Below are 20,916 nucleotides of genomic sequence, written 5' to 3'. Positions count from 1 at the left end.
GTGGGACCTGGAGAGGGGTCAGAAATGACCTGGAAGTCACGCTTTCCGTATCTATCCTAAAAGAAGCAACATCCGAGAAGAAAGACATCCAAGGATAAATTATTGCAGGACAAAATGGGATCTCCATCAATAACAAAATGGTTAAATTCGATAAGATAAATCCTTTCAAGGTATTACAGAATAGGAGCGATTACTACCAAAATAGGAAAACCTCAGTGACTCTGTGAAATAAAGCAAGTTGCAAAACTCTTAATTCAGAACTGTATGATTTCATTTGCATAAACCACAAGACTTGCTGTCTGTCTCTCTAGGTAAATCTGCATGTAAATTAACAGGAAAATGTCTCTAAGGAAACATGTCTAACTAACCACAGCAGTGATTTCTGGACACTTACAAACGAAAATATAATTTTTTAAGTACTAGAATGTAAAGAGGGACAAATGGCTGTAGAACTCATGAGAAACTTTGCTCTAAAATAGAGCTGAGCCATGGAGTTAAGAGGCATTTTGTCTAGAAGATGTGTTTGCTAGCATGCAAATAGAAGTGATAGAGGTAGAGACTGATTTTGCAGGAAAAGGGATACCTGAAAAGGAATTCCTTGTGTAGTCAAGAAAAAATGGGACACATGCATACATGCATTACCCATGGACACAGACGGGGGGCGGGGGGGATTTGAGGGTCTAGGGCGGGGTGGGGCAGAGGCTGGCTGGGAAAAGGGGCATATGTAATACTTTCAACGAAGATTAAAAAAAGGGGACTCAGCACAATGGGAGAAGCCGGTCACTGCCTTCATCATAGCCAGTGGAATAAAGATGTGTGCATGAGCACCTAAATATATGAAGCACATATTAACACACCTAAAGGGAGAAATAGCACTTAACATCAATGGATAGAGCATCCAGGAAGGAAATCAATAAAGAAACATCAGCCTTAACAGATACACAGAACATTCTATCCAAAAGCAACAGAATATACATTTTTCAAGTCCACATTAACATAATAGGTCATATAAAGTCATAACAAATTTGAGAAGACTGAAATCGTATCAAGATCTTTCCCAACCACAATAGTATAAAACTACAAATCAATTACAAGAAAACTAGAAAATTCACAAATATGAGGAGATTGAACTACATGCCACTGAACAATCAGTGGGTCAACAAAGAAAACATATCTTAAGACAAATGGAAGTACAGTATACCAAAACTGACGGGAGGCAGCAAGCGCAGAGGAAAGTTGAAGAGGGAAGTTCATCGAGATAAATGCCTACCTCAAGAAATAAGAAAAATCTCAACCTAATTTTGCACCTCAAGGACCTAAAGAACAAATGAAGCCTAAAGTTGGAAGGAGATAAAGATCAGAGCAGAAACAGAAAAAATGGAGAGTAAAAATATAATTTAAAAGATCATTGAAACCAAGGGCTGGTTCTCTGAAAAGATAAAATTGACAAACCTTTAGCTAGACTCAGCAAGAAAAAAAAGGAGCACTCAAAATCATAGATGAAAGAGGGTACATTACAATTGATACCACAGAAATACAATTAGAGTAACCTGACCTACAAGAAATGGACAAATTTCTAGTGACATAAAACCTTCCAAAACTAAATCATGAAGAAATAGAACATCTGAGCAGACTGACTACTTACTAGTCAGGAGACTGAATCAGTAATCAAAAACCTCCCAACAAATAAAAGTCCAGGACCAGATGGCTTTTCTGGTGAATTCAACCAAACTTTAAAGAATCCTTCTAAGGTGTGTCAGGATGGCCTAGTGGTCTAAGGTGCCAGACTCAAGAATCCTTCTAAGCAATAAAAAGTCATAAAAATAGTTACAGTTATAAAAATAGTAGTGGGGATATAAAGTGCAGCAGAGGGCCCTAGCTGGTGTGGCTCCGTGGGTAGAGCATTGGACTGCGGACTGGAAGGCCCCAGGTTCAATTCCAGTCAAGGGCACATGCTCGGGTTGCAGGCTTGATCCCCAGTAGGGGGCGTGCAGGAGGCAGCCTGTCAATGATGCTCTCTCACTGATATTTCTATCTCTCCCTTCCTCTCTGGAATCAATAAAAATATATATTTTTTAAAAAAGTGCAGCATAGGGAGCATAGTCAATAACACTGTCAATAACTATGTATGGTGCCAATAGGTGCTAGATTTATCCATAAGATATATAAATGCCTAAGCGCTATGTTATACACCTGAAACTAATATTGTATGCCAACTGTAATCGAACAAATATGCTTATAAGAATCCTTTTCAAACGAATCACCCAATCCATCTCAAGATCTTTCAAAAATGGAAGAGCAGACCACACTTCCAAACCCATTTTACCAGGCCAGCATTGTCCTGGTATCAAAAGCGGATAAGGATTCCACAAGGAAATGACAGGCCAATATCCGTGATGAACATAGATATAAAAATCCTCAACAGAATCTTAGCAAGCAAATCAATAATTCATTAAAAGGATCATACACCATGATCAAGTAGAACTTTTTCCAGAGATGCAAGGATGATTCAACATGGGCAAATCAATCAAGGTGATACACCACATTAATAAAATGAAGGATAAAAATTATCCAATAGATGCAGAAAAAGCTTTTGACAAAATTCAACATCAATTTGTGATAAAAAACAAAAAACAAAACTTTAAGCAAAGTGCACAGAGAGGGAACATACCTCACCATAATAAAGAACATATATGATAAGCCCACAGCTAATTTGATATTCAACAGTGAAAAGCTGAAAGCTTTTTTAAAAATTAATCTTTATTGAAAGTATTACAGATGTCCCTTTTTCCTCCCCCATGAACCCCTTCCTCTCCACTCCCCCTTCCTCTCCAGGCCTTCGCCACACTATTGTCTGTGTCCATGGATTATTCATATATGCATATAAATTCTTTGGTTAATCTCAAACACCCCCCCAACCCCCGCAATCCCGGAAAAGCTGAAAGCTCTCTAAGATCAGGAACAAAGCAAGGATGCCCACTCTCACCACTTTTATTCAACATAGTGGATGTCCTAGCCAAAACAAATAGGCAAAAAGAAAGAAAAGGCATCAAAATCGGAAAGGAAGACGTGAAACTGTTGCTATTTGCAAATAGCATGATATTGCATAGAGAAAACCCTAAAGACTTCACCAGAAAATTGTTAAAATAAATGAATTCAGTAAAGTTGCAGGACAAAATCAATATACAGAAATCTGTTGAGTTCTCTACCCTAATAACAAAATATCAGGAAGAGAAATTAAATAAGCAATTCCCTTTACAGTTGCATCAAAAAAAGGCAAAATACCTAGGAATAAATTTAACCAAGGAGGTGAATAACATGTACACTGAAAACTATGAGACACTGATGGGAGAAACTGAAGACGACACAAATAAATGGAAAGCTGTTCTGTGCCCATGGGCTGGAAGAATTACTATCGCTACACTGTTCATACTACCCAAAGCAAATTACAGATTTAGTGCAATCCCTATCAAAATTCCAATGGCATTTTTTCTCCACAGAAAGAGAACAAACAGTCCTAAAATGTGTAGCGAACCACAGAAGACCGAGAATGGCCAAAGTAATCTTGAATAAGAATACCAAAGCTGGATGCATCATACTCCCTGGTTTCAAACTCTATTACAAAGGTACAGTAATCAAACAGCATGGTATTGGCATAAAAACAGACACAGATCAATGGAACAGACTAGAGGCCCAGAAATAAACCCACACATAAAGATGTATGCAGATTTATTTTTTAAATATATTTTTATTAATTTCAGGAAGGGAGAGGGAGAGAGAGATAGAAACATTAATGATGAGAATCATTGTTTGGCTGCCTCGTGCATGCCCCCCACCCCCACCCCACTGGGGATCGAGCCCACAACCCGGGCATGTGCCCTTGACCAGAATAGAACCCTGGGACCCTTCAGTCTGCAGGCTGATGCTCTATCCACTGAACCAAACCGGCTAGGGCAAGATGTAGGCAGATGTAAACAGGAATTTGGGTTTGGGGATAGGAAGATGGAATTTCCATCTGATGGTTTCTATATTCTGAAATGGAAATGGGAGGAGAGCAAGTAGACAATTTTAAGAAGGAAGATATGGTGAAATAGTAATCCAAAGCGTGGAAGCATAGCATGGTTTCTAGGCAGGGTCGAACGCCCAATGAGACATTTGTTAGGACGCCTAAAGTATGGTACCTATTTGCTTTGTTTAACAATGGGCAGGTTACTTTGATTTTCTAAATTGTATAAGTCATCCCATTCGATTGAATGCCTTATCGATGGAATGACTATTCCATTGATTGTTATCATACTGGTCTTAGCACATTCTGCTGTACCTGGAAACAGGACAGCACAATTATCCTCAATTGTTTTAGTGGCCACAGATGGTGCATTCCAGTTGACTCAGTGGTCCTAAGACCAGGACAGTGCAATTACTCTAAATTGCCTCGATGGCTCTAGATAATGTGTTTCTATCAACTCAGTGATCCAGAGACCCAAAACTGTAATTTAGATAACATGCCTAAGTTTAACCCAGGTTACCCAAGGACTCTAGATAATGTATTTCTGTCAATTCAGTGACCCTGAGACCCGAAACTGTAATTAACATGCTTAATTCTGCATCTGTAATCTGCTTTTTTGTGAGCCAGGTGCCTCATTCCAAACCCTGGGATGTAATCAATACCTTTGTGATTTTTGCCTATATAAGCCTGGTTTTGCCACCATCTTACTGCTATGAGATTTGGGAATGGCCCCTCATAGTCCCGGATTGCAATAAATGTGACTCTTTAATTCGACTTCTTGAGGCGTCCTTCTGTGATTCGCGGGGTACATTACAACACTCCGAAGCCCCATTCTTTGCTTCTCCAGCCACATTCAGCTACTTCAATGCAGGCAATCAAAGGTGGGAGTCAGAGCACAAGCAGGAGTGGGTCTTAGTAGGCAAGTCCAGCAGAGAAAGGATGCAAAAGAGTTAACGGCATTTTCAAAGGGCTGATTATACTGAAGCAGTAGAGAACCGAGGCTGGGTAGGTAGAGAGGCAAAGCCAGCAGGAAAAGGCTGGCAGAGAGAAAGAGGTGATGCAGACTGGGGATCAGAGGTCTCGACAAGGTCAAAGAAAGGTGTCAGTGGGAGTGATTGAGCAAGCTAGGAGATGGTGGATAGAGTGGGATTTAAAAACAGATTTTAGAGGTCATGCCATTTCCAGGGTAGGTAAGAATTCAGGTGACTTTGGAAAAATAGAGGTGGGGTAGAGGAAGATGGTTGTAACTCGACAGGTCAGGGATCTGAGACCAGGGATTAGATGGGTCGCTGAAAAAGAAAATGACAGTAGGAATGGAAAGAGTGAACCATCTTCAGTGACTAGGGCAGTGGTCGGCAAACTGTGGCCCCTTGAGCGTGGCTCTTCCACAAAATATCACCTGCGGGCGCGCACATACAGTGCAATTGAAACTTAGTGGCCACACTCAAAGGGGCCAAAGAGCAGCACGTGGCTCGCGAGCCGCAGTTTGCTGACCACTGGAATAGGGGGACTGGAAGACAGTAGATGATTGCAGTAAGGAGGGTAAGAAGTTGGTATCTGTACATATAAAAGCCCAGCAACCAAACAGCGGAACAACCAGGACTGGTCGACCAGTTGCTATGATGAGCACTGACCACCAGGGGGCAGACGCTCAATGCAGGAGCTGCCCCCTGGGGGTCAGGGCGTTCCCACAGTGGGAGCTCCGCTTGGCTGACTGGGATGAGCAGCTGCTCCCGCAGCAGGAGCAGCCACTAGCATGAGGCCATGTCTCTGCACCTATCAAATACATGAGGCAATCCAGTCTCTGGCCTGACCCCGCCAGCTGATGCAGGCCCTTTAAGATGTGTTCTAGAAAGAGCATGGGGAGCTAGCATAGGCAGATGGCAAGGGGGGACGTGACTGTGGGACCTTCCCCAACCCCCTGGGGAGGTTGTCCTGATGGCTGAGGATCCTGGAGCACACATCAAGGACATTCACTGAGTGGCTTTGGGGTGCAAGGTTCCTCCAGAACACAGAACATGCCTTTACTCAATACATTACCCCGAAATATCAGCTCAGACTAATTTCCTCATTCGTCTGCTTAGAGGGTGGGTCTGCAGCCACTCAGCTGACTGGGATGAGCCACGGTCCCACAGCTGGCAATTCCCGCAGGCCACGCCCCTACCAGTGCACAAATCTGTGCACCGGGCCTCTAGTAAGTGTATAAATGAGTTTCAGAAGAGTAGATTTTGCAGGAAGGAGAAGTGGTTTGTAAGAGTCATTAGAAGTCAAGCAAAAAAACCAGTCACCTCCTGACTCTGGGGTATCTATATATATAAAAGGCTAATGTGCAAAGTGTCCCCTCGAGAGTTTGACCAGGAGACGAGAGTTCAATTGCTCGCTATGACGTCTGCTGATCACCAGGGGGTGGTGCAGAACAAAGGGAGGCCCCGGCTAGCAGCCGCCAGCTGGGGAAGGGGGGGTCCCCGACTGGCAGCCGGAAGGCTCAGCTCTGATTGCCGGCCAGGCCTAGGGACCCTACCCATGCACGAATTTCGTGGACTAGGCCTGGAGTATAAAAGGTTAGGAGGGGGAAACCTTGGGAGATTTCTATTAAGGAAGGAGGTGATGCTCCAAGAGCACATTGAAGATGTAGAGAGGGCTCCTGATGAAGATTACAGCAGGCAATGAAAGAGGGAGGGAGGGAGAGAGGGAGGGAGGGAAGGTGGGGCGGGATTAGGTCAGATGAAGGGCTTGGCCCTCAATCTTGGCAGCACGTTAGAATGCTAATATGTTACAGAGATACACTACGTAGTATAATCACACACGAGAGTGGGTCATGGTCCAGCAGAGGAGAAGGATATCAAAACAACTACACACGGCTGGATCGGGTCTTTGAGGTCTCTGGAAACGAAGGAGTAGTGATCCTGCCCAGGAATTCAGAACCCCCTTTGCAAAGGTGACGGGGAGGGGGCTTAAGTGGCCTCTCGGGATCTTTGGAGAACAGCAAGGATCCACCAGCTAGAATCTGGAGCTGAGCAACAGATGAAGCTGCAAGGAAAGGCTGGGACCTTGAAGACCTTCGAGATCACTTGGCCTCTGGGGCCCTATTTTGCGATGTTTCATGTCACGGTCCACAAAGAAAACAACTGAGCAGCCCACAGGGTCGAAGTGGAAAGGGTTTGGGGACATCAATATGTGGCCTAGTGAAACACTAACATTTTTATTTTAAATCATTTCACTAGGAAAATGAACTAGAAACCATTAGGGAGGTTATTATAGAATTTGTATAAAATTCCCAGAGGGGAAAAAAAAAATTCCCAGAGAAACATCCTGATATTTCAATGTGACACTTCAAACTTGTTTCCAAGAACATCACTTCTTTTAAATGTTTAATTGTGAAATACAGAATAGCCAGCTGGGGCTGCGGGCACGCAGAATATATAAAACACCCGTGCAAGTAAATATATAAGCGGGATAATAATAAATGTGTTCTTCTGTGATCTGCTTCTTGCCCTCATCTTTGTAACTTGTGAATACCACCCATGTTAACATGCACACTTGTGGTGCATTTGTTTTCCTGGCTGTATAGTATTCCATTATATGGCTACTCCCTACTTTATTCATTCCACTGTTACTGAACTAGGGTTAGGCTCTGTTTTTATTCACAATGTTGCTGTGAAGATCGTTCTCTTTAAAATAAATGCTTGGAGTGGGATCTCTGGGTCACAGAGCAGTGCCTCTCAACCAGTAATGCAGGCACTGAAGGCACCTGGAGACCTTAAAATGATTCTGACGCATTAAAATCATAAGACTCTGATTCAGGTCTGAGAGCCTGCAGTTTTCAGCTCTCAGGTGACGCCAATGCTGCTGGTCCGTGAACCACACAGAGAGTAGGGCAGGCATTTTCTCAATCTTGCCAGGTATTGCCAGTTTTATAAGGTGCTTATAAGAATAAGAGTTCCTGTTATGCCATGAACTCAACAATACGTAGTTATCAGACTTATACGTGTAAATGAAATGAAATCCAATTTAGTGGGCAGGTGACCATATTTTGTTTTATTTTGCATTTCTGTGATTACTAGTGATGTTGGGCATTTTAATATGGAGCATGTTTTTGGCTGCTCAGATTTTCCCTTTTGTGAAACCACCTGTTCAAGTCTTTTCCTCTCTTTTCCGATTGCTTGTTCATCCTTTTCTTACTGATTTTTCAGCATTCTTCATCTGTTCTGGGTACTAGTCATTTATTGATTTTAGGTTGCAAGCATTTTCTAGCTGGTGGCCTAACTTTTCACCCACGTGGTGGAGTTTGGGGGTAAACAAGTTCACAACTTTTATACCATTGAACCCTTGGAAGTCAGGTAGATAAGTTGCCGTTAGCACCCGGGGACTTTTTCTGACAGGTTATGTTTGCTACCCACAACAATTTCTAACCAAGTCTTTTAAACTTTCCTCTTTGCCTCATAGCTAGCAACCATCAATGAAACCCCAAACTTGAACCCCACAAGTAGGTGATAAATCTTTTAGCAACCGTAACCATCAGCATGGAAATGACATTTAAAAGAGAGAACAGTTACTGTTAAAATGTAATGATGCCAGTCGGTTTCAAATCCATTTTCATGCTTTCCAATCAAATCTTTTCAAATGATACTGCCACCGGTTTTCAGAATACACACGCGCACCCCTGGAGTCGTCACCCTGGGACCATGCAGAGGGCACACCAGTGACCATCAGGCTCTGCTGCTCTTTCCACCCACCCCAGCCCGCGTCACCCCCCTTTCCCAGCCGGCCATACCTTAGTGTTGAGTTTCCTGGGCACTTGGGACCTGTTCTCCTGCAGCTCAGTTGGCACCTCGTCTGCAGTGGGCAGCGGAGCTCACAGGGGCCGGAGGGGAGAGGAGAGCCACCGCCAGCCAGCCCCGAGCTACCTACCGTCCAGGAGCTGGGGGCGGGACTACTCACAGCTGGAGCCCACGGGCCAGGCTGATGGCCAGCGGATCAGGGTTTCCTGCCACACCTGCCGTCCACGTAGCTTCTCTGGGACTCAGGCTGGGAAGCTCTGCTCTAGGCAAGAAGAAATCTTAGAATGCGCGAAGGCAGGGTGAGAAAGAGCAAGGGAGGCAGTGGGTGAAGTAGAACACTCACTCGCCCTGGCTGCACAGTCAAAACCACTGCGTTTGCTCTAAAATCACATTGGTAGCTGGGGCCCCACTCCCAGAGGCTGGGTTCATGCGCTGTGGGCGAGGCGCAGGCATCAGGCAATATTTGAAAGTTCTCCAGGTGATTTCAAGATACAGCTGGTGATGAGAATCAGTGTTAACATGCCCCAGGGCGGCATGTCAGTGGGGAGTCTGCAGTGAGAAACTGGAGGACCTGCGTCTTTACTGAGGCCTTGAAGAGGGGGTGCTGGTGTAGACCCCTATTTCTTAGAGTGAGGTCCTGGAAGCTTCTCCCCCATGCAGGTCCCTGGGCCTGTAGGTAATTAGGATTTCTAGGGCTGGGACTCGGTGATCTGCTTTTTAAATACGCTCTCTCCAGGTGCTTCTCACAACACTAACGTTCAAGAAGTGAGAGGTATTTTGGAGGTAGGACCTACAGGAGTCAATCATTACCTACAGGTATTAATATAAACATGAAAAAACGACTTTAAGGATTTACCAGAGTGAACAGCCCCAAAGAAATACGTGCATACATTCACCAAAAGAGACGCCCTGGGATGAGCCTCGGGAAAACCAGTAAAAACACGCCGGCTGCCTTCAGAGAATTCACTCTCCTTGCTGTTCGCCAGTAAGCCTAGGTTTTGAGCTGGTTTGGGTCTCGGCAATCTATCACGGGTTCAGCTTCGACATACTTGGGAAGCTGTTGATGGGGGAGATTGTCTAACAGCCTTCAGGGTGGAGAAGCAATAGGTGAGAGAAAAAGCGTGCGCACTCCTCTCAGCCTGGATGACCACGTACCCTTTTCTGTCATTAGAGACTCCTGCGGGCCTCCCTTTGGGTTTCCAAGCTCAGTTCTACCCAGTAATTACTGTAGTGTTTGCAACAGTCGCACCTGGCAACCCAGGGACGGTTTGCAAATAACAATTCATCTCACTCTTGAATTTGCATATAAATATATAGGCCTAGATGTAACACGTGAAAGGTGGGACTAAATTATAATCCTTTACATTGGCAAATAGATGGACATGGGACACTGGAAGTGAGTGGTTTCATTTTTTTATAAAAAAAATGTTTAATAAGATTTAATTAATTTTCCCAAATTAAGTAAACATTTTAGCTTTAATGAATAATATCTGTTTTCGTCCCTCAATTTTCGAAGCAATTTTGAACAGATAAAGAGAAAAATCATTTTTGGAAATGTGAGACCATTCTGATTTTTTATTTTCTAACTCCTGATTTACATTTTTAGATTAAATTTTATTACATTTTTGGATGTTTGGAAACAGCTACACATCATTTTTTAATCCTTTGGATCACTGAAATGAATATGAGTCAAGATCATATAATGATGACAGAGGAGAGGAAAAACTGAAAAGGACAAATAGAAAACTCCAAATAAGACGACTGCTTAACTTTTAAAAAACGAGGAACAGTGAAAATGAAGATGATATTGAACATCATCCTTGTAAAATTTAGAAATAAGCATTATAAATTATTTATTAATGAAGGTTTAATTTCTCGTGAAGATGAATAATTATTCTTATCGAATGCACACCTTGAACTTCAGGTCAGATTAAATGCTTGCAACTTCCTATTGCTTCCTAAATGATCCTTTAGTGACTAATGAAAACATGGAGGTGGAAAAGAGGATTATTCATGTCAAATACATAATTCAGAGGTGACAAGTGTAGCTCTGGGCTGCACCTCGCCAGATAAAGAAAATTATAGCCATGAAACCAGCAAATGAATCGGAAAGGACAAAACCTCTGGGTGTTACTGTGTTTGTTGGATAATGATACGGAAAAGAGACTCTAACCCTTTTGATAGCATGAGATTATTTCCAGCAAAACACAAATGTGTTTCAAATTAATGGTGTAGACGAAAAAGGGGCTATGTGATAACCTGGCAAGCTGTGGGGAGGAGGGGGGAGTGTAATGCAGCTCTGACAAGCTCAGTGACCAAAATTTACCCCACAAGCTGCCAAACGGCCATTTCCAGAGCATTTTCTCAATCTGCTGAGCTCTTGCTTCTGGGCATGTTCTCAAAATGTGGCCTGGACTCTTACAAAACGTCCCCTAGGTTTGGGCATTCTTTCGTCGACGGTGGTGATGGTTTTCCATTGGTTAATCATGACATAAATTACAGTATTGTGCCTGGTCGCGGTGGCTCAGAGGTTGAGAGTCAAAAATATACTTTACAGAAAATTACAGCATTGCATTTAACACCAAGTCTTTCACACGACGTGTATTAAGCTTGTCTTTTTATTCTGATGTTTTAACACCTGGGGCCTTACTGACCCTGGAGAGGTCCTATCCACCCAAACACAAAAATAGTCCATTAGAATATCAGAAAGGGGCCAATTCAAGGTGAAAACTCAACAGGGAGATTATGCCAAGCTGAACAACTCTCACTTGGCTGATTTCTGTAAGCCCAGGGGTCATGAGCAAAACCTCCTGGGCTCCAACGGTCATTTTCCAAAAGACCTACATGCATGGAAATCTCTGGTGGAAATAGAAGCAAAAAACCATAGGACTTTCCGTAAATTTCCCTGGCATTTGGTACACGTACTAGATCTGAGCCTGGTATTCTGACGCCCACAGTGTAGGTGAACAACAGAGCAGAGGTCTGCCCCTTGGATGACGACATTCTAAGCAGAAGCTCGTAGCCCGGGTAACAAGACAACAACATTTACAGGTCGGATAGCTGTAGGTAAGTCCAGCCGGAAGTCTGAGAGGTTAGGTTCTCTATTCTTCCCTGAGTCCGTGTAACAGGCCTGTGGAGTGCGGTGCAGGGCAGCCCAAGAGTAGAAGCTCATTAAATAGCAGCTGAAACATGGAAAACACGCAGTTGTTTGTCTGGCTATGACTCAAAGTGTCCACTAGAGGGCACATAACTTTAAGATTTTTTTGTTTGTTTGTTTTTTACAGGTCAAAAAACTGGATAAATTATAACTATTGGAATAATAAGTAATAAAAGATACCTTTTGCATACTTTCTAAGGGCCAGGAACTCCCCCAAACACACCTTATATGCATAACTTTATTTATTTACTGTATTCTCTTCACCTAGCCACATCAAAGTTATAATTAGGCAAATTGTTAGTTAACTTGTTTTTTGTTTTTGTTTTTTTAAATGTGATTAAACCAAAATGTATTTATATTTGACCAAGGAATTTCTTAGGAAATTTATTTTCCCAATCATCTTTAGCTTATGTTGCTAATTAATTGTAGTAGTTAGTTAACTTGTTTTTCATTTCTGTCCCACATTGGACTGGAAGTTCCATGAGGATAATGTGTGTTTAATTTATTGTTCTGTCCTGATTAGTGAGTCTGGATCATTGTCAAAACTAAAATCAGTAAGATTTTAGAAGAACTTTTATTTAGTTGTTGATTATGCTGATTAAAGGTATTGGTAATTATTTAGACAAATTTGTGAATTTACATTCAAAATATGCTCATATAGTGCTGACCTCATTCCAAGCACAGTTCTAAGTTGCTGTTATTAGCTTCATTTAACAGATGTGGAAACTGAGGCACAGAGCTGCTTGTGTGTGTGTGTATGTGGTGTGGTTTTTTGTTTGTTTGTTTGTTTTTAATTAATCCTCACCCAAGGATATTTTTCCATTCACTTTTTTTTTTTTTTTTAAGAGAGAGTGGAAGAGTGAGAGACACGGAGAGAGAAACATTGATGTGAGAAAGACACATCGATTGGTTGCCTATCGCACACGCCTTGACTGGGGTGGGAGATAAAGCCTGCAATCAAGGTTTGAGCCTTTGACTGGAATTGAACCTGGGACCCTTCAGTCTGTGGGCCGATGCTCTACCCACTGAGCCAAACAGGCCAGGGCCAGAGCTGCTTCTTATGTTAGGAAACATGCCCAAGATTTCACAACCAGTAAATGGCATAGCCAGGATTCAAACTCAGGTATCCTGGCTGCAGACTCCAGACACATAATCACTACTCTGCCTCTAAGATTCACTTAATGATTTGATACAATTATTACATAAAGCAGTAATTGCATAGGTAATAATTCTTCTGAGCCTCAGCAAATAATTTAGGGAAACTTTTATGCATTTTTCACAATGGACTTTTCATGCATTTGCAATAGTGGTGTTGGGAAAATAAGCATATAAAGGATAGAAGGTATCCTTGCTTCTCAAAACCTCGTTTCCACATGGTGAAAAATTATAAACTATTATCTCCTTTCCAAAAACCAAACACCTGAACCAACTAACATGCAAAGGCATGTCCACAGAAAAGCACTCCACATAAGACGCAGAAAGCTTTTAATATCATCAAGGAAGTTTTGCAATTCAAACAACACACAAAACCGCATGACTCGGCAATTCTACCTCTAGGTAGAGCACCCAAGACAACTGAAGACAGGTATTCAAACAAAATACTCCGGGCAGCACTAGCCACAATGATGCTATTCACAGCAGCCAGGATGTCCGTCCGCAGATGAATGGATAAACAAAAGGTATTGCCCTGCAATGGAATAGTGTTCACTGTCCAAGGGAATGAAGTGCTGATCTGTGCTACAACCGAGATGAACTTTGAAAACACGAGGCAGAGTGAAAGGAGTCAGGCGGGAAATGTCACATTTTGTCTGGTTCTATTTATCCAAAGTCTCAGAAGAGACAAATCCACAGAAACAGAAAGCAGACTAGTGATTGGGAGGTGCTGGACACAGAGGGGACGAGGGACAGGTAAAGATCGGGGTAATCTGAGCTTTCCCTGGAATCTCCAGTGGGACGCACTTGAAATGGAAGTCCTCCACCAGGACAGGGCTCAACCTGTCCCACCCCCACTGTACACCTCGCTCTCCTCGCCTTCTGTTCTCAGACCGTCTCCCTCACACCTTCCTTCCCTCTGAGTGCCCCCTCCCAATGGCTGGCCTTAGGTCACAGGGCCTCCAGTCGGAGTGACTCTCTCCGGAGGAGTGCACTGGGGATAAGGGGCACTCAAGTCTCATACAATAGTGGATCTTTGTTTTCACCATGTTTTTTTTTTTAAATATATTTTATTGTTTTTTTACAGAGAGGAAGGGAGAGGTATAGAGAGTTAGAAACATCGATGAGAGAGAAACATCGATCAGCCGCCTCCTGCACACTCCCCACTGGGGATGTGCCCGCAACCCAGGTACATGCCCTTGACTGGAGTCCAACCTGGGACCCTTGAGTCCACAGGCCGCTCTCTCCACTGAGCCAAACCGGCCAGGTCCATGTATTTTTTATTGGTTTCAGACAGGAAGGGAGAGGGAGGGAGGAAGGGGGAGAGAGAGAGAGCGAGAGATGATGATGAATCATTGACTGGCTGCTTCCTGCACGCCCCCCACTGGGAATCAAGCCTGCAATCTGGGCATGTGCCCTGATGGGGAATCAAACCGTGGCCTCCTGGGTCCTAGGTCGATGCTCAGCCACTGCAATAGCTGGGTCTTGTGGGCAGGAGCGAACAGGGATCCTCTGCGTCTAATTTCCTTTACTCTCCAGTGAGAGCTGGTGGACCTGTGAGCAGACCTGTTAGATGAAGCACAGGCTGCTCTCTCAGAAGACAGACAGGGACTCCACTGTCCAAATGGAGCAAGAGTAAGTCAAAGCCGGGCGAGCGCCAGAGTGTCTGAGGTCCAGAGAGCAACACGGGGAGAGGGAGCGCCTGGCTGGGGGCAAGGCAAACAACGCAGGGCTTGGCTGGGGAGCGCTGAGAGCGCAGAGGCTGCATCCATGTATAAGGGTGGGCTGGCTGGGGGCCTGGGCTCCCCTGGCTCCGTCCCCAAGAGGGCGGACGGAGTGGGGCTGGGCTTGCTCCTGAGACGTGTGCTGGGCTGAGGGGACCCCTGGGGGACCCCTTGGCGGCTGGTTTCTCTGGGCCTTGGCTGCAGCAGGCACCTTCCCGGGGCCCCAGCTGTGCGAGGCTGCACAGGGTGTTCCTTTTCCAACTGCAGACCAACCCACCCGACAGGTTTGCTGATGAGCGAGCGCCCAGGTCCCAGGCCAAGAGGTGTGAGCGGCAGGCACTAGGCATTCCAGCCTCGGCTGCAGCTCTGCCAGCAGCCTCGCCGTGGCTCTCGGAAGTGCAGTCCCAACTTCAGGACCAAGCAGGGAAGGACCTGGAGTACGAAGCCCCTTGGAGCCCCAGAAGGACTCTGAGCAACGGTGCCTGCCTTTCTCTCTATCCCCCCACTCCTTCCCTCACCCCTGTAACCCTCCATCTCTCACCCCATGCATTCCTTCTTCTGCTGCTGCCCGACCGACCTCCCTGTCTTCTCATCCATTAACCCCCCACCCCACTATCTTCTTCCTCCATTCTCTCCTTTCCTCTCTCCATACTCTTTCCTTCCCTGTTCCCCGATTCCACCCCCACTTTCCCTCCCCCCCACAACCCCACCCCCCATTTCCCCTCACTGGTCTTTCTCTCCCACCAACCCCCAACCCTCCTCCCTTTGCTTTACCCCTTCCTCCACCTTTCCACTGGGCCCCGCATTTCCCTCCACTTTGCTCCTTTTCACTCCCTCTCCCCCCAGTAGCTCCCTCTCCCTCCCTTTTCCTCCCAGTCCTCTTTCCCCTCCCTCCTCACTCCCCCCCAGTCCCCCTAACCCTACCCCCCTTCCGTAGTCCCCCCCCCCCAACTCCTCCCCGCTCCGCCCCGCCCAGCAGTGTTTGCTTTTCTCCCGGATCCAGATGAAAGGGTTGCCCTGCCCCTGCCTGTGCCCTGCCCACTTCTGGCTGCTGGGGTCCTGCTTCATGGCTGAGGGCTCGGGGGCTCGGGCCCTGGGGAAAAGGCCCCCTCCCAGCATCCAGCTCCTGCGGGCCCAGTACCAAGACCTGAGGCAGCAGCAGAGGGCCCAGGCGCACTTCGTGGTGCTCCCGAAAGGTAGGGCCACAGCAGCGGGGGGAGGAGGGCCTGGCTGTGGGGGCGGGGGGGGGGGGGGGAACGGGTTGGGGGGTGGGTGTCCACAGCTCTAAGCAGGACTGGGTCCAGGCTCTGCTGGCCTGCCCTCCTGATGGGGGAGAGTGGAAACGCTGGAGTCAGAGCCAAATAGAAAGGCTGGTGCGGGCAGCTCTGAGGGCTCTGAGCCCCTGGCCCCTGAGCCAGGCCTCACCCAGGCACCTGGCCGGCAGCCTGCTGTTCCCTGGCCTCTGCTCCTCTGTTCCCATCTTGCTGGACGGGTCTGCCTGGTGCACAGACTTGGCCCCTGCAAGGCCAGGTGGGGAGATGGGAGCTCTGCTTCCTGGCTGGGTTTTACCAGACACCTCTTGCAAACCCAGGAAATGTGGCATCGCCAACAGCCCGGGCACCGGCCAGGGAAGCGCAGGGCTCGGGGTCCCTGGAGGAGCCCTGGCTGGGGAGCTGGCTCATCGCAGCCTCAAACAGCAGCCAGGGAGGTGCAAGGAGACACAGCAGCCCGCCTTGCCTCAAGGGGTGAAGCCTGCTCCTGTGGGAACCCCGATTTCATTGCGGGAGGAAGTTAGGAACCAGGCTCAGAAAGCAAGCGATTGTGAGACCCTGGTCCTTCCACCTCTCCCAGAGGAACCGGCCCCAGGAGGTGGGAAGGTCCCTGAAAGGTCAAGGCTGTGCCTGGGAGTGGCCGTGGGCACTGGTACGTCAGGATGGGGCATTAAGGAAGCATCGCGCCCCCACCTCCTCTGTTCTCAGAGAAGCACAGGGCACTTTGAGTATCTGTAAAGGTTTCCATGTTGTAAAGGTTTCCATCCCAGAACACACAGCCGTAAGTTAAGAAAACGGTACCGCGGGTCCGAAGCGGGAACCGGTCTTCAGAATTCCCACCGGAGTTAGTGTTTGTGGGACAGTGACTTTGCAGACGTGGCCGCCTGCGCCCTTGTTTCTCCTGGATTCCCAGGCCTGGAGCGCAGGGGCTGCCCCTGACTCCGTCCCCCAGCGCTCTCCACTCCTGCCAGACACTGTCACCTCCTGGGCCTCCTGCAGGCGGCCAAGGCCAGAATGCTCCCGAGAGCTGCACTGACATTCCGGAGGCCACTGCAGGCTGGTCACAGGCCTGCTTCCTGTAGGAGCATGCCTTCCACACACCCAGCCCCACAGCCCTCACTGCCACCAAGCGCCGACAGTCATGACCACGTTCCACAGTGTAACGATGGGCCCCTGAAGAAGAGAGAGACTGGTCCGCACACTCACCCCTGAAGCTGTTCAGGGAAGCAGTGGGTGCCGCAACGTGTCCCCAGAGCACAGTCTGTGGGAAGAAGGGCCAGCCCCCCAAAAGGAGCTGCTTCCAACACAATGCCTCCCTCCTCGCCGTGGGTGGTAAACCCACGGTCAGAGTCCCAGGACACACCACCCGTAAGTTAAGACTTTCCCGCTGGTGCCCGTATGTGAATCCGGACATGGGTGACCACGTGTGGGCCTTCGCTCCTTGACATTCGTTCCGCCTGAAATGCTAGTTGCTTAGTTCTCCCGTGGCTCACTCCCCCGATGCAGGAAAAAACTGAGGCCTAGTCGGGCTGGTGTGGCTCAGAGGCTGAGTGTCAACCCAGGAACCAAGAGGTCACCAGTTCGATTCCTGGTCAGGGCACATGCCCCCGTTGGGTTGAGATTTGACCCCCAGTGGGAGGCATGCAGGAGGCAGGCAGATCAGTGATGTCACTCTCTCATTGATGTTTCTCTCTATCCCTCTCCCTTCTCTCTCTTTCTCTAAAAATCAATAAAAACATATTTAAAAAAAAACCGCGGCCTATTATTAAATTCCATTACTCTTGCCTCTTTCTCCATATCATTGTTTCCCTCCCTAAATTTTATTATATTCATTGGCTTATTGTTTTTCTCCCTCACTAGAACACATCATGAAGGTATGGGTTTTGTCTCAGTGTTCACTGCTGTATTACCAGGACTGAGGATAAATAATGCCTGACCTATAATAAGTGCTCAATAAATATTTGTTGGAGGAATGAATAATTGTGTGTGTGTGAGAGAAAGAGAGACAGCTTGCATGGGTGTGAGTGTGTGAGGTTGGGAGGGAGTGCACACGTGTGCTCATGTGTGTGTCCCTGTATATGTGTGCGCACACACGCGATGTACTGGGCACCTGGCCTCTGTGATATTTGGGGCGTGGCCCTCTTTAATGGAGCTGCCCAGGTGCTTCCCAGCGGTGACCCTGCTTGTGCCTTGCTTTCTCAGGAGGGAACACGTCTGCTCCTGCTGAATCCATGGTCAGTGCTGTTTGGATTAACAAGGAGAGGAGGCACTCACTGTCCCAGGACAAGGTGGACGCTGAGGCAGCGGGGATGCTGGAGGAGGCGGACAGTGGCTATCTGCAGGTCCCCCGGTCTCCATGGCACACGCACCTACAGATGTACTGCTCGGTCCAAACCTTCCACCAGGACGCCGGCCAGCAAGTCAAACACCAAGGCATGTTCCCGGGCTCTGAGCAAAGGCTTCCCCAGGAGAGAGACTCGGGCTTGTTGGAAAGCAAGCAGGTGGCTCAGCAAGAGACCACGACCCCAGAGGCAGCCCAGCATGAATATCAAGTAGACCATCCCCAAACACAGACAGTGGGGTCCGGCTTCCACAACGGCCTTCAGGGTCCTTCCTCCATCAAGAACCCACAACGGCCTGGAAAACCAGCGCACTATCCATTTCCCCAGAGGAAAGCGCCCAGGATCTCCCAAGCTGCCCGGAACCTGGGCTTATATGGCCCCTTCTGAGGCTTTCTCCTCAGCCAGATGTCCCAGCCTTGAGGCCAGCTCTGGTCTCATCACAGAACCCGGAGGCAGAGCCACCAGGGGGACCCCTCGCTATCAGCAGAACTGGGCTACCTCCCTGGTAGGGATTGTGGGAAATGAACTTCACAGTGGGCACATGGTCTTGTCCTTCAGAAAAGAAGAGCTTGCCCAGAGCAGATGGCTCACAGTTCAGGATGAGAGAGCACTGTCTGACCCACGCAGCCCGTTCTGCTCACACAGGAAGACATTGCTACGTTGCTGGGGAGCCCTGGAGGCCCGTTCCTTAGGGAGGTCCAGTAGGACACCTGCTCAGTCCCTAGAACCAGGGAACCAGTTTGAAACATAAAACAGGGACCCTGGCCAATGGGATGCCCTAGCAGTGCCCCAGAGTCAACGAACGTGGACAATCTGGTTTCCAATATCTTCTGGTGATTTCTCACATGTTCTGGAGAAGATGGGCTCTGAGGATTGGCTTTTTCTGGTTGCTCTGCCTGGAGGCCAGCTCACTTACAAGTCACTACGTTCACTGTAGTGACCACACCATTTCAGCTTGAGCTTCCCAAAGTATGGTCACCCTGGGTAAAGAGGAGCGGAACAATGCCACCTGCCACTTGTGTTTGAGGGGTCTTGGGAAGGGTGGTCACCTCTCACCTCTCACCGAGACTGCACATTCCAGTGTCTCACAGATTTACTTCCTCCTGTCCTCCCCTTCCTCACTCCCTTTTCCCTCCTTCTCCCTCCCTCCCTCCCTCCTCCCTCCCTCCTCTCTCCCTCCCTCCCTCCCTCCCTTCCTTCCTTCTTTCCTTCTTATTTCCTCCCTTCTACTTTTCTAGTTGTCTGTCATCTCTCTCTTTCCTCCCTCCCTCTCCCCTCTCTCCAAATTGAATTAGTAAACACTGCCAATCACTGACAGTCTATAGTGATAGCAGCCTGAGCAGAAGCAGCCAAAGAAATGCTCCTGCTTAGAAAATGTGTTTCCCACAAACTGCTCCCTTTTCGCCGAATGTGGGTCACTCTGGTCCTTCTGGGATGTTGTAAACCTGAGAGAAAGTACAGCAGGTGTTACTTGGGTGTGATGGGGAGTAAAGTATGTCTTTCCGTTAATGTTTGACTCCAGTAATGATATTTAAACACATCTAAGGTGCCTTTTCCTCATATCAATCCCTCTCTGCAAAGTTTCACCCCTACCCCCACCCCCGACACACCCCATGGCACAGTCTTGCCTATCCCCTTCCAGGATTGCCATTACAAGTCAAAAATACATATGTGCCTGCTCCTTGGACCATCCAGAAACACACTCCAATGTGGAGATTCACTGTGATTCCTTTTGTGAATAACTAATAAGAGCTCATTGTTAATTTTTTCATTGTTAATTTTTTTAATAGTCTAATGAAAAACAAGAAATTTTTCTGAAAAACACCGTGTCTTTTGATTTTGTTTTTAAAAGGATTCCCCACCGAACCCTCCGTACTATAGTGTATCAGTCAGGATAGGCTGTGTTTTGCTGGCAAATCACATGGTCAAATCTCCATGTGAATGGCATGAGAAAGTACAATCATCCCACTTGCCAAGAAGGAGAGAAGAAATGGAAGCATGAGTGAGCAGCACCAATGGCTAACACAGGTAGAGAGGGGCCAAGCCATAGCACAACACTAGGTTTCATTCTGAATACAATACGTAGCCCTTAAGGGATTTACATACAAGACAAAATTTATTTTGTTTTGCAAATTAACCAGATCACTGGTTGTTCTAAGGAGAATGAGTTGAGGGTCACCTTAAGAGGCAATGTCAGGGGGAAAGGGCCATAGCAAGTTCAAGTGGGAAAGATGCTGTTAGTTCAAGCAAGAGTGGAAGCAGGGAGATGGAGAGAATGTGAATACATCTGATATATACTTTGGAGATAGAATCAATAGGATTTACTGGAGGAAAACCCTAAGTTCAGTTTGAAGAAGCCTGAGTTTGAGGTGCTCACGAGACACAAAAATAAAGATATCAAATAGACCTGTGGATAAATGAGGCTAGGTTCTGGGCTAGCCTTATGAATTTAGGTGTCATGAGTATGCAGAGATTCTCCAAAG

General features: G+C 46.9%; 1 protein-coding gene across 2 annotated transcripts; it reads left to right on the top strand.

Moving 5' to 3' along the window:
- The first annotated feature begins 14,622 nt into the window (after positions 1 to 14,622).
- C11H9orf152 (chromosome 11 C9orf152 homolog) lies at positions 14,623 to 19,579 on the top strand. Of its 2 annotated transcripts, none has more exons than XM_059657618.1 (3): positions 14,623 to 14,731; positions 15,105 to 15,298; positions 18,294 to 19,579. In XM_059657618.1, exons 1-3 carry the CDS (start codon positions 14,670 to 14,672, stop codon positions 18,818 to 18,820), a joined length of 783 nt encoding a protein of 260 aa, XP_059513601.1. In that variant the 5' UTR covers positions 14,623 to 14,669; the 3' UTR covers positions 18,821 to 19,579. The 2 variants fall into 2 exon arrangements, with proteins under 2 accessions (XP_059513601.1, XP_059513602.1); XM_059657619.1 differs by lacking the exon at positions 14,623 to 14,731 and adding an exon at positions 15,824 to 16,016 and having other exon boundaries at positions 14,980 to 15,298.
- The last annotated feature ends 1,337 nt before the right edge of the window (positions 19,580 to 20,916 follow it).

The sequence above is a fragment of the Myotis daubentonii genome, chromosome 11 (assembly GCF_963259705.1).
Source record: "Myotis daubentonii chromosome 11, mMyoDau2.1, whole genome shotgun sequence".
In the NCBI taxonomy this organism is placed as follows: domain Eukaryota; kingdom Metazoa; phylum Chordata; class Mammalia; order Chiroptera; family Vespertilionidae; genus Myotis; species Myotis daubentonii.
Note: the sequence above shows the minus strand (reverse complement) of the source record. Positions and strands in the feature narration are given on the sequence as shown.